This window comes from Eptatretus burgeri, chromosome 1, assembly GCF_056783735.1.
Source record: "Eptatretus burgeri isolate ZD-2024b chromosome 1, Ebu_testis_v1, whole genome shotgun sequence".
In the NCBI taxonomy this organism is placed as follows: Eukaryota; Metazoa; Chordata; class Myxini; order Myxiniformes; family Myxinidae; genus Eptatretus; species Eptatretus burgeri.
The window spans coordinates 149,214,155-149,228,571 of NC_140961.1; the positions used below are offsets into that span (position 1 = coordinate 149,214,155).

The 14,417-nt window shown below is 39.4% G+C and overlaps 1 protein-coding gene across 1 annotated transcript in view; it reads left to right on the forward strand.

Moving 5' to 3' along the window:
- The first annotated feature begins 1,482 nt into the window (after positions 1 to 1,482).
- The window catches only part of LOC147035728 (extracellular calcium-sensing receptor-like), a 116,656-nt gene continuing 103,721 nt past the window's right edge, over positions 1,483 to 14,417 (forward strand). Inside the window, exons 1-2 of the mRNA XM_085869287.1 lie at positions 1,483 to 1,756; positions 10,835 to 11,108. Coding sequence (XP_085725413.1) covers positions 1,527 to 1,756; positions 10,835 to 11,108 — 504 coding nt within the window. The 5' untranslated portion in view covers positions 1,483 to 1,526. The remainder of the gene's footprint in view (positions 1,757 to 10,834; positions 11,109 to 14,417) is intronic.

The following is a 14,417-nucleotide window of genomic DNA, read 5'->3' on the forward strand; positions in this document are numbered from 1 at the left end:
AACAGAAACGGAAGTCATCAATATACTTACGAAATCTTTAGATTTCGTCAGTAACAAACAAACAGAAACGGAAGTCATCAATTTACTTACGAAATCTTTAGATTTCGTAAGTAACAAACAAACACACAGAAAGGGGTGAAAACAGTAACCTCCATCCATCTTCGAAGATGGCGGAGGTTAACAATTTGTTCCATCTTGAGTCATAGGTGTGCAACGATTAATATCATACAGAACAAACACACTTACGAACAATTATGCATAAACAATTTGTGACATTGTCCAAGTTATCTTTCTGCATTGGAGTATGTATTACCTGTGTGTAATTGACACTTGATGTGCTGATTCCACTCATCCCTTTTCAGAGAAGACAATGAATATGTTACAAAACTCGAATGACATGTTATTTTTCCATACTCTTCCCTGGAACCCAAGACATTTATTCGCAGGTGTAGATACAAACGGGGTGGATGGGAGAGCATTGCTTGTAAAGATGGGTTTTGTTGCTTGTTGAATAATGGAAGATCAAGAAGGTTGGAAAGTGATTGATTGCATAAACATTTATCTCATTCTGAAACATAGAATCTTGGCATTAAATTTTGCTGTATAAAACCACGTGAACCATCCTGCTCACCAACAATTACAGAGCTTCAGGGTTCTGTGACCCCTGCATTTACTCTCACTTCCTTTGGTGAAGCATTATTTCAATGGGCTCGACAAACAATGCAGAAATGAATGTAGAGTCGTTTTAAAAAAATAAACAAAATGTGAAATCTTCCAGGAAGCTCACCTGAGCTGTGGATTATACCTTAAGATCTTGTGTGACAGCTGAGTTTCTACAATTCCAATGAGAACGCGAAGGGCACTCTGCAGAGCACATACCTCCGCTATGTAATAGCTGATCCACAAGAACATATCGGGCCCAATACATCTTTGAAATATCGTTCTTTATCCTTTTTGGCCCAATCTCTCAATGGTGATGAATCACTTAAAAAAAATTAAACAATTATCGCATTCAGATCTTCACCAAAATTGAATCAGTTCGGCAGTGTCACATACCCAACCTGCCCAATAAATTTCATCTGGATCTGCCCCAACTTTTTGAGATATCTGCACATAGACAAACAAATAAACAGACTGAGAGGAGAACCATCAATGGTGGAGGTAATCACATTAATTTTTTAAAATAATGTATGCACAATATTGATATCTGAATCATCGTCAAAGATTAATGATAACAAATCATCCCACAACATTGCATCTTTCTCACACAGGTAATTAGTCAAGAGAGTAAGGTGATTATTTCAATGTTTTGGTATTTTGGGATCTGCTAATTCAGGTGGTGATTGTTTAATTGATATTGAACATTGCCGAGATAAATAACAAGGCAATTCAATCGGGAGTTGAAACTCAGTTAAAAACAGCCAGTATAAAGGTTGGCACAGCTTTGGAGTCAAACATTTTACAATATTCATTGAAGAGAGAACATATTGTTACCTGAAAGTGACGTCTGTGTTCAACGGTTCAGTATGATTGTCTATGAAGGTACTTCATTCATCATACAATGTTTCATATTCGTGCTGTGTCTGTTTGTACCATTTGTGAACAGTAGGACGTGCATGCCTCGGACTCATGTTGAACGATATGGGATCGCACAACATGGAGATATCATGATTGGTGGACTTTTTCCAATTCATGGAACAATGGCAACACCTGAACATTCCTACAGAGAACCTCCTGGAGATGTTCACTGCTTACGGTAAGGTGTATTTTTTCTATTTAAAGTTTGAGTAAAGAAACCATTATTACTGACGGGTTATTTCCTTCACTGACATATCTCAAACACATTTTATCATGATTTGTAACACTTCGTTAATCACACGACATAAATTTCAATCGAGAGAATTTGGTCCCATCACACACACACACACACACACACACACACACACACACACACACACACACACACACACACACACACACACACACACACACACACACACACACACACACACTGAAACATTAGTATTTTTTTACCCACTTTATTTTTTTGCTACCATCAGTTTTCAAATAATTCTGATCAGTGTTTCACTAGGTAATAAAGGATAAACCAACAAACCTACAAAACACATACAAACTCACACACACAGACCACAAACCGATACTTCACTAATTATATGAAGTATAATTTTGTTTATCTTTCAAGTTGTCAAAAATACAAGATGTGTTTCCATTTTAAATTAAATGGAACACAAAGGAGGGAAAGGCATCTGCAGGCATTATTTTGATTTAATATATTATACTAAAGGCCCAGTCACACCTTTACGTTTTAGCCAGCAATGGCAACGTATTAAAATTTATGTAAAACGTTGGCTTACGTTGAACTTTTGATGTTTTTTTTTTAAAGATTCGGACGTATTCATAGCGACTTGGTCTTATGTATAACGCATTAGTAACGGACACAGAACGTTTCGTTGTGTTATAGATAACTTATACCAACGAATGCTGAACCTGTTGTTGGCCTACACAAACTATGCCCAACTATAGTCTAACTTAGGCATAGCGCGTTGCACGCAACGCCGACGATGTCGTGACGTAGCCTATTAAAAGGCTGACGCACAAGGATTCGAATCATAACTGCCGTAGAAATGGAAGTGTCAACATCGCAGTCCCACCTTGTCGATCTTGCCAGCGGATGCTGACCTATGAAAAATGTGTCTAAAACGTTGGGGCACGTCAAATACGGTATGAGTAAGTTTGGTACACGTGAGTAGAACGCTAAAGTACGCTATCATACGTCGTAGTAAGTAGAGTACGTCAATAAATTTTAAACATGTTCAAAATTTTACGACGTAATCGGCGTATGACACACGTTCCGCATGCGATGGGGATAAGTTGTACACACGATATGTGGACGCTTACACACGTCCAAAAAGGCTACTTATAAGCTACTCATAAGTCGAAACACGTCGCGGTAATGTCTTTTTTACGCGAAACTTATTTCCAACTTATGTTTGACGTGCTTTGAACCAATTCTTTACGTAGTCCCAACACACATTGACGTATGTAGACGTATTCCAATGACGTCTTCCGGTCAACAAAAAAAATAAATGAACGTGTTTCTAACTTACAACTGCCATATAAAGACGTGTTCCCAGCGGTTTTGGGAATTGGTATATAAATATGGTGTTCATAAAAGGGGAACCCAACAGTGTTTTCCAGTTCTTTTTGAGTCGATGTCCATGTCAGCAGTAACAGTATCAGTATCAGTATCAGTATTAGTATTAGTAGTAGTTTGTTCATGTTGGCAGTAGTAGGTGAGTGTGAGGGGGAGGGTGTGGGTTATGATGGATCCTCCTTTCGTCCGCGTGTCCACGGGTAGGAGATATCTTTGCACCATTGTTCGAAGTTCTTCGCGGATAATTTTTTATGGGGCTTTTTCAACAATGACCTATGGCTTGTTTTTACGATTTAGGTCTATTCATAACGGGTTGGACAAATGCACAATGAACTAATAATGTGCATAGAGCGCTTCGATAACTTATAGATATGGTATACCAACAAATAATTATCGTGTAGCTGACGTTCACAAACTATGCCCAACGATAGCCTAACTTATCCATATCGTGCGGCAGTTTATCTTTGCCGGTGACGTGGGGTTTGCTATTCATATGCTGCCACTCAACGATTTAAATGGCTGCATCTCCACTATTGAAAGTAGACGCTTGCGCTCAACAATTGGATTTTTTTTTACACTAAACGACTTTTAAGCGGTACCACTCAGCTATTTTCATTGTTTACAATGAACGATTTAAATTGCTGTCACTCACCTTTGTTTTTTGACGCTGGCACTCGGAAATTTTAATCGTTTCTATTGAACGTGCTAAATTGCTCAAACTCCACTATTGAAAGTAGACGCTTGCGCTCAACAATTGGATTTTTTTTACACTCAACGACTTTTAAACGGTACCACTCAACTATTTTCATTGTTTACAATGAACGATTTAAAATGCTGTCACTCGCCTTTGTTTTTTGACGCTGGGGTCTGGAAATTTGAAGCGTTTCTTCTGAACGTGTAAAAACGCTCAAACTCGACTATTTTAAATAGACGCTGCCGATGGACAATTGGAATCATAGCCAAGCTAGACATCGAAGTGTGAACATCCTCGTCATGCCGAAGAAAAGTTTGAAGAATGCTGCAAATAAGTATCCTGGCCGTGGCCGTGGACGCTGACGCAAGGACGATCCATTATACTGATGTCTTTCAGCCTATGAGTAACTTAAAAGTAACGTCTGTCGACGTGTGGCAACGATCGCGTAACGGGCCAACAACACGTTAATAATAGGTTAGAAATAAATTTCGGGTAAGCTAAACATTACCTCGGCGTGTCTCAACTTATGATTAACTTACAAGTAGCATGTGTTGACGTCTGTCAATGATCGCAGACCGTGCATACAACTTGTGGCCAGCGTAGCAGAACGTGTGAGTCATACGCCGGCATACGTCGTGAAATTTCAAGCATGAAAAATTTGAGGACAACCGAAAAGTACAACGTTTAAAACCAGCGTACAACGACGTATGGCAGTGTTTTTCAGCGTGCTCTCAATGTTATCAAAACTTACCAATAACGTATTCAACGTGTGCCAGCGTTTTAGAAAAAAAATTCAAAAATCGGCATACGTTGGCTACAACGTCAAGGTGTTACTGGGCCTTAACCTTCTTTGGAACATGATTACGAGAGATTATCAGTAAGTCGGTGGAAAAACTAAGAATGAAAAGGAATATAAATTATTGTTAATTTTTGTTCATTATCATGGAGTACTGTTCCACTCCAAATATAGGGGTGACATGGGAAAAATGGCTGCACATTCAAATGTGTAGACGATAATATATGAAAAACAACCACAGAGGAAAGTCATAAGCATTTAAAAGACGTAACTTTTATTTTTGAGCATTTTCTGAATGAACAAGACTTAAAAAGATGTCAGAATCATCGCTAAAGCACCACATTGGGATATCGAGAAAACGCTAATTTTTACATCTTATTATTATTATTATTCTTTCACTCCCAAAACAATGTAAAAGTGGAGACAGACCTACCTCAATAACTGTTGAAACCATCATGGTGTTTCCAACGCGAGGAAGTTACTTTGTTTCAGCTCGTGCACGCAACCCAAAATTAAAAATGTACACAATGTTCATCGTTTTATTAGGAAAGTATATCAAACGTAAATGTGGACTCAACAAAATCAAGCCAGGATTATGTGAAGGCGGAAAATGGACACTGGGCAGAACCATTCCAAAAGCGAAACGTATCCAAAACATCGCCAAAATCAACTGAAACGATTATTAAAACAATTTAATAACAATGATGGATTTAATCCATTCCAAAATGACAAAATATATATTACATTAAGCATGTTATTATTATTTTATTCATTGATAACCACATTGTTTTGCATGTGTGGTAACCAACAAAGTGGACTGAACAAAATTGAGGAGAGGGGGGCAGAGTTGGGGTCAAACAATGTACCATAAGCCAAGTTGAATAACATTGATGGATTTAAACCATACCAAAAGAACAAAAATTACAAAACATTGAGCTTTTTTTACTTAAAATATTCTAGAAAGAAGAAAAGATAATATTTAAATATAAAAGCAGAGAGAGATTAAACCCACCCCCCCCACCCCCCAAATAAAACGATTCAAGGTAGGAAAGACAACACATTACGATGCCACAATACGACACCACAATCCTTTTATGGATTACCAGCACGATATCTTTTGACATTTTACTTTTGTTGTGGATAGTTACTGATGAATAATGAAGAATGAAGAAGAGGAATAACAATGAAGAATGGCACCTCATTCTGATGCCACAATATAATACCACAATCCTCTTCTGGTTTAGCATCACTATATCTTTTTGATGTTCTTGTGAAAACATATTGATGTAGATACATATAGATACATACATACATACATATAGATATAGGTATTGATATGGCAACCCCTAACGAGAGCAACTGAAAGTAGAAGAATATATATATATATATATATATATATATATATATATATATATATATATATATATATATATATATATATATATATATATATATATATATATATATATATATATATATATTTTTTTTTTCCACACACAGCAAAACCCCGCTATTCGGAACACTTCTGTGACTGGACGAAAATGCGTTCATATGCGGGGTGTTCACATTATTGGGGATTAGGGTATCAACCGACCATGAACGTATCATCTGTATTCGATAGATCACAAAAGTCGTTTAATCAATACATACACATCTAATAATACAGTAGTAATAATACAATTATTCAAATTATTTGCCACGGAAAGAAAGAAAATTGATAAGATCAAAAATGCAACGCAAAATTGACAGCACGAGAATCAAAATTTGAAATTTATACAATTACTTGTCTCTAAGCCAAGATGTTATAAACTCTTTGGTTTCGATTTGGCATTCTCCAAGACATGAACTAGAACTGAATGTTCGATTCTTTCCAAAGGAGCGAGCAACTCTGCCCATCCTTGATTCAGAAAGAGAGTTTTAAGCCTTTGCACACAACTGAGTCCATCTTGTACCGTCACCTGCATGTCTTCCACTTCCTCTTCATCCCCATTCTCTTTGTCCACATTCTCTTCGTCATCGTCTTTCCGCATTAAATCGTTTTCCCAGTCGTCGTCCTCGCAGTCATGAACGCACACCGAATCGTCGCACCGAACGTATTCCTCGGGGGTTACGTCGTCACATACGCCAATCTCTGCACCGCGCGAAAAGAGCTCACGCAGGCAGAGGTCATCGTCAGCGTCCCAGTCACTATCAGGTGACTCGGAAGGGAAGCCGCACTTGACGAAGCACTTGCTAATCGTCGTCGGCTGGACTTGATCCCATGCATTGCTGCTCCACTGAACAGCATGGACAACGTTGATGCTCTTCAAGATTTCGTTTACGTTTGAAGCGGTATCGATCTTCAACAGCACGTGCCGAAGCAGCCGTTGTTTGAAAAGACGCTTCAGGTTGCTTATCACACCTTGGTCAAGGGGCTGCAAGACCGACGTAACGTCTGGAGGCAGGAACTTTACGGTCATGTTTGTCAGCGTCACACCCATTGGATGAGACGGCGCATTGTCTAGGAAGAGAAGAATCCTCTGCCGTTGGTTTCGCATCTTCTTGTCCAGCACTTTCATCCATTCAACGAACAACGCCGAGGTCATCCATGCTCAATTGTTTGCTGTCCACGACACAGGGAGGGAATCGACTTTGATGTTACGAAAGCAACGTGGTTTCACTGTGTTGCCGATGGCGAATGGTTTAAGTTTCTCACCAGTCATACCAGCGCACAACAGCAGCGTTTTTCGATCCTTTGGTGACTTTATACCATGACAGGAGTCCCCTTTTCCCACCAGCGACCTTTTGGGTAGAGCGTGGAAGAAGAGGCCAGTCTCGTCGGCATTAAAAATGGCTTGTGGCTTGAAACCGTCGCATAGCTGTGGCAGATGCATTTTCCACTCCTCTACTGTCGTCTGATCAACGCCACCACTCTCGCCGCTAACTGCACGTGCCGAGATCTTGTTTCGAGCTTGAAATCGTGCAAGCCAGCCGTTGGATGCCTTGAACTCCACCTCACCAATGGCAGTCGCGATTTCTAAGGCCTTCGCTTTTACCATAGGTCCGCTGACAGGGATCCTCTTTGAACGAGCAACATGGAACTATGTGTGCACGCGTTTGTCAATGTCTACGAAACTGCCTCCTTTTCGTCGACTTTGCGAATATAGGGCCCGTCTTCGAATTGCTTCAATATCGACTCTTTACGACGTAAAATACCGTTCACTGCGCCCAGCAAAATTCTGAAATCAGCAGCATGTTTGCGTTGCGACTTGGATTCCGCTTCCTTTACCAGGCGGACTTTATCTTCCAACGGCAGATCGTGATGCGTTTTCGGCATTTTGGTGTATCGTACTGCGTGAACTTCAATAGCAAGTGAAGATTGATGGAAAGGGAGGTGTGCAGGGCCTTCTTGTGCCCCTCCCTCATGGGGAGGCCTCTGCTGATTGGACGAAATTGTAATTCTTGACGCTTATTGGTTGAGTACCATTGATTAATTTAGAAACAGGTTCTAATTAAGTCACTGTATCTCTTCACACCCCACTGCATTTTCTCTCCACGCCATTGCGTCCAGTAAAACGAACTTCGCGATGGGCGGTAATTAAGGCCCAGTCACACCTTGACGTTTTAGCCAGCAATGGCAACGTATTAAAATGTATGTAAAACGCTGGCTTACGTTGAACTTTTGATGTTTTTTTTTTAAGATTCGGACGTATTCATAGCGACTTGGTCTTATGCATAACGCATTAGTAATGGACACAGAACGTTTCGTTGTGTTATAGATAACTTAAACCAACGAATGCTGAACCTGTTGTCGGCCTTCACAACCTATGCCCAACGATAGTCTAACTTAGGCATAGCGCGCTGCACGCATCGCCGACGATGACGTGGCGTAGCCTATTAAAAGGCTGCCGCACAACGATTCAAATCATAACCGCTGCAGAAATGGAAGTGTCAACATCGCTGTCACACTTTGGCGATCTTGCCAGCATATGCCGAGCTCTGTAAAATGCGTCTAAAACGCTGGCGCACGTCGAATACGGTATGGGTAAGTTTGGTATGCGTGAATAGAACGCTAAAGTACGCTATCATACGTCGTATTAAGTGGAGTACGTCTTGTAATTTTAAACATGTTGAAAATTTTACGACGTACTTGGCGTATGACACATTCTCCGCATGCGAGGGGAACAAGTTGTACGCACGATGTGCGATCATTGCCACACATCGACACACGTTACTTGAATGGTACTCATAAGTCGAAACACGTCAAGGTAATGGTTAGCGTCAATGTTCCAGACTCCCGGATTTTTTTTATTCTGTATGACGGTGTTCAGTGTTCAGTGTTCAGTGTGGTTATGATTTAAATCATTGAGCGGCAGCCTATTAATTATATTATATTATAACCGCACTAGAAATCGAAGTGTCAAAATCACCATCATACCGAAGGAAGGAAGAAAAAAAAAAAATAAAACCAGGGAGTCTGTAACACTGATGCTAACCATTACCTTGATGTGTTTCGACTTATGAGCACCTTACAAGTAACATGTGTCGATGTGTGTCAACAATCGCGTAACGTGAGTACAACACGTTACTCATAGGTTAGATATAAGTTTCCGGAACGCTAAACATTACCTCGACATGTATCGACTTATGAGTAACTTACAAGTAATGTGTGTCAACGTGTGTCAATGATAGCGTGATGTGCCTACAACTTATGGCCAGCATTATGCGGAACGTGTGAGTCATTCGCCTGCATAAGTCTTAAAATTTCAAGCATGGAAAATTTGAGGACAACCGAAAAGTACAACGTTTAAAGCCAGCGTACAACGACGTCTGGCACTGTTTTTCAGCGTACTCTCAATGTTATCAAAACTTACCCATAACGTATTCAACGTGTACCAGCATTTCAGACAAATTTTCCAAAAATCGGCATAAGCTGGCTAAAACGTCAAGGTGTGACTGGGCCTTTAGCAACGGCGTTTGCTTGTATGACGTTTGCCATGCAGTCACGGCTGAACGTGGCCATGTTTTGCACTGATGCCTTCAAAGGTTGGAGTAGCGTTCACAGTGTGGGGTAAAAACTGGTTTGGGACTGGTAAAAAGCATGTTCATATGCAGGGTGTTCAGATTATCGGGGGCACTATGTACAGGATATCCTACCTAAAAATTCGGGACTGGCCAAAAACGCGTTCATATGCGGGGTGTTCAGATAATCGGGGTGTTCAGAAAGCGGGATTTTACTGTGTGTGTATATATATATATATATATATATATATATATATATATATATATATATATATATATATATATATATATATATATATATATATATATATATATATATATATACACACCGTATGATCATCCATATGATCCGCATCGTGATTTGGAACATGTTTTACGCCGGATGCCCTTCCTGACGCAACCCTGGTCGCCTCTTACGACACAGGGATATGATACACCTATTTTAACCGGGGTATACACCGGCCCAGTATACTGGTACTCATTTCGCCGACCTCGGAAGGATGACAGGCTGAGTCAACCCCCTGGTGTATTAATTCAGTGGCCCAACGGAGCTTGAACTCAGGAACTTTTGGATCCCAAGCCGCTGCCCTAACCACTGCGCCAACACCAGCCTCCATATATATATATATATATATATATATATATATATATATATATATATATATATATATATATATATATAGATATATGTATATATGTATAGATATATGTATATATGTATATATGTATAGATATATATATATATATATATATATATATATATATATATATATATATATATATATATATATATATATATATATATATATATATTCTATATAAAAAAGTTGAAAGTGTGTCTCTCTGTGTGTGTGTTTGTCTGTGAACTCTGCGCGCGAAAAGTACTGGACTGATCCTCACCAAACTTCACATGCTGACATAACATGTACCCGGGAGTGTCTCGATGTAAAAGAATTGTATTCCGACTTCCGGTTTCCGAATTATGACGTCATCAGCTGATTTTGTAACGTTAATTTTTCAAGTTCAAGAGGATTGTTGTCCTCACTTCTGACCAACAACGATAGACCTGAAACAAGACAAAATTACAATTCTAAATTTGTGTTTGCAGCTTGATCGGCTTGAGGAGCACTGCGTAGGAAACCTCATTTTATTTGGCTTTTTATTTTAGGTTTTATCAACGGGGATTTCAATGGGCCATGTGCATGATCTTTGCAATAAATGAAATCAATAAAAGTCAAATGTTACTTTCCAACATCACTCTTGGTTACGTCATCCATGACAATTGTTTCCGAATGCAAAAATCAATTGAAAATTCACTAAACTACATCGAGCCAATTTCAGAAAATGTGGATCCTTGTTTTTACCAAGTCGTGGTGACTGCGTTGAGCTCTTCACAAACAGTGGCGATTGATCATCTGTTGGAGATTTTTCACACACCGCAGGTACTTTTTTTTGCATCCACTGCCAAGGCTCGTATAAAAGCTAACACACAAAAAAATGTACACCAAGGGGAGCAGGAGACAAGAAGGACAGGAGAGGGATGCAAACAACCATGGAGAACAGAGATATGAGAAAAAAAACAGATTTATGGAAGGGAGAGGGATGGGGCAAGGTGCACGGGCTAAACAAGATATACACTACAGGGACTTTCCAGAAGGAAAGCAGTGAATGTGAAGGAGGTGGGTTTGGTGTGGATTAGCTGGGGTGGAAAAGATCATGGTTTTGGATGGGGGAAGATAAGAGATGGTGGTGATAAGCTGTTTTGAAGATAAGAGATAAGCTGTTTTGAAGACATGCAGGGAAGAGTGGGATTGAAGAGAGTGTGGGAGTTTGTTCCAAAGGCGGGGAAAAAGAGGAATGAGAGAGTGAAGATGAGCAGTGATTCTTGGTTTTGGTAGTTTTACGGGAAGTGGGTTGCGGCAGACCTAAGGCGCCCTGCGGAAATATGGGGGAAACAGATAGTAGACAAAGCAGGTTGGGGTGAGGCTGGAGTGGAGACAGGACAAGAAGGAAAAGACAACCGACTTGCCTGTAGTGAGAGAGTGAGAGACCCAAATATTCAGCCTCATCGCGGGAGATACCAGTAATCCTAAATGCCGTGGTTTCCACATAATGAGGCACACAATGGTGAGGCAGGAGCACCACTCCAGACAAGAGAGCAGTACTCCATCGGGCTGTGGATGAATGCTTTGCCTGTGGTCAGGAGCTCAGTTGTGCCAAGGAATGACTTTGCATGCCGGAGGATGCTCAGTCAGCGACTGGGTTTGGAGGCCAGCTTGGAAATGTGGCTTTCCCAGGAAAGATGATGGCAAATCGTGAGATCCAGAAGCTTGAATGAAAGGACTTTTTCAAGAGGATTGTTGAGAAATTAGATGGTATGGGGGGAGTGGTTTCAGATGGTCCTTTTGGAGAGATACAGTGAGAGTGTGAGATTTGTCAGGCTTGAAAGACATGTTCCACGTGTTGGACTGGCTTTTTTATCCAGGTATGCAGAGAATGAAGAGTGAGAATCACCTCTGACAATCATCTTCAGACCAATACAAAATTATTATTTACATTTGCAAATAATACCCCAAGACATTGTAATTGAACAACAAATTAATAATAATTAGCATATTTCTGCATCCTTTTGTGAATAGTTTGAATGAAGCAGTTACATTAAATTGGAATTTGTTTGATCACTTTGGAAAAAAAAACAAGAGTCCTTATTGAATCTTTTGTCACCATGTACGTTGCACAAAGTGACATTGAGCAATAGGTTCACTCTGTCTGTCAGTTATTTTGTCAGTTTTTTTCCACAGATATCAGTCTTTGATCGAATAACAACTTAAAATCAATTGAATTTTATATTTTGAAGATTGTATTACACATATCAGAACATCAATCGGAATTTAAACGTGGAGTTTAGCAATCATTTGGCTCTGAATTGTAAAAATGTATGGAATCTCTTCCTTGATGCACACATTGTTTAGCTAATTGTTTTCGTGTGTCTTCCTCTCTGGCAGTCAAATAAATTTGAAAATAATTCCAACAGGAAACAGACTATTTTGGGATGTCAGAAAGGACACAAACAAAAGGCATGAAAAATTAATTCAATGTGTGAAATAAGGTGGTGTAAAAGATGGTGCATTGACGATGGTAAATCTCCAATTTACTGGTTTGTTTAAGTTTTTATGCCTCCGCTGATGAAGTCACTGGAGGCATTACGTTTTTGGGTTATCCGTCCATCCAAACTTACGCATGTACATACATACAACCCAAAAACATCATATGCGTACTTTTGTGCATGCTAATTTTCTGTTTTCTCTGCAACGACCTATCAGATTGACACAAAATTTTCACCATAGGTGTAACTGCTCATGTCAGAATGATAATTACGATGTCATAGGGCATGTGGTGTGGCAGCCATGTTGGGAAACAGGAAAAACTTTGGACCTCTGTGTCTCCAAAACCACTCAGTGGAATAAAATTGAGACTTGGCACATGTGAAGTACTCCCCATCTGAAACAAGTGTGATTTATTTTGATGATGTCATAGGTGGCTTCCTCATGATGTCATGAATGCATATGTTGAATGCTTTATCCACTCAGTTTGAACATTTTTTAGGGTCATCTCAAGCTACATTATGTAAGGGAAAAATCTTGATGATGTCATCAGTCAAGTAGTTTGGCAGCCATATTGTTTTTAACATAAAAACCTTCAAAAATCTTTTTCTCTGAAACGGCTGACCAGATCGAGCCGAAGATTTAGAGGTATGTTCGCCTGTCCATGTTGAACGAAATATTTTCCACCCGACATCCTCTGTCACATAGTTTGGCAGCTATGATTTTTTGAATAATAAACGTTTAAAAATCTCTTTCTCCAGGACAGCTTGATAGATCGAGCGGAAACTTCACTCAAATGTTCCCCAAGCCTTGAGGATACGTTGGTGTTCATGAATAATGAAAAGGTTACATGGTCTGGCAGCCATATTGGATTGAACGAAAATCTTTAAAAATATTATTTCTCTTGAATCGTTTCATTATCCATGTGAGACACCACAATTATGATATCATAGTCATGGGGAATAAAAGTTTAAAAATTTCAACCTGATCAGACACATGGTCTGGCAGCCAGAATTATTTAATAATTTGAATCTGGGTTCAGGGATTTAAATCAAGCTTGGTGAAAGTTTGTACAATGATGTAATAATGTGGGAAGAGCATATCTGGCGATGTTGTTATGTCGAAGAATGCCCTTCTAGTTTTCGAGTGCCTTCAAAACCTTTATTTTATTTCATTTTCATGATATGCTTGAACACTGTAAAGAACAAATCGCCTTGCATGCACTTCCAGCAACCTTCAATTCAGCAGTACTCGGATAAAATACTATGATGGTTTATGCCATCTTGACCATGTAAATTTGCCACTCACACTTTCACCATTTGGGAATATCGACATTCAGCGAAATTGTGGGCCTATGCTTAAAAATATAGATTGTGCTCAGAAACGTAAAATAGGGGTTAAAATAACCTTTCCATGTCCTTTCATCAAGACTCCGTGCGTGAAAATGATTTTGCTACTCTCGAGTTGTTTTTTCATTCAGATTCCGTGCTCTTTATTTAATTTGAACACATATTCTAAAAACGTCAGATAATTTATTCTTTGTGTTTGTTTGTTGCTGATATTAATTTAAAGCTGAGGCTTAGTTAAAACTCACCACACAAATGCTCTCCACCCAATCCCTCCCCACCCCCCCCAACACACGCAGAC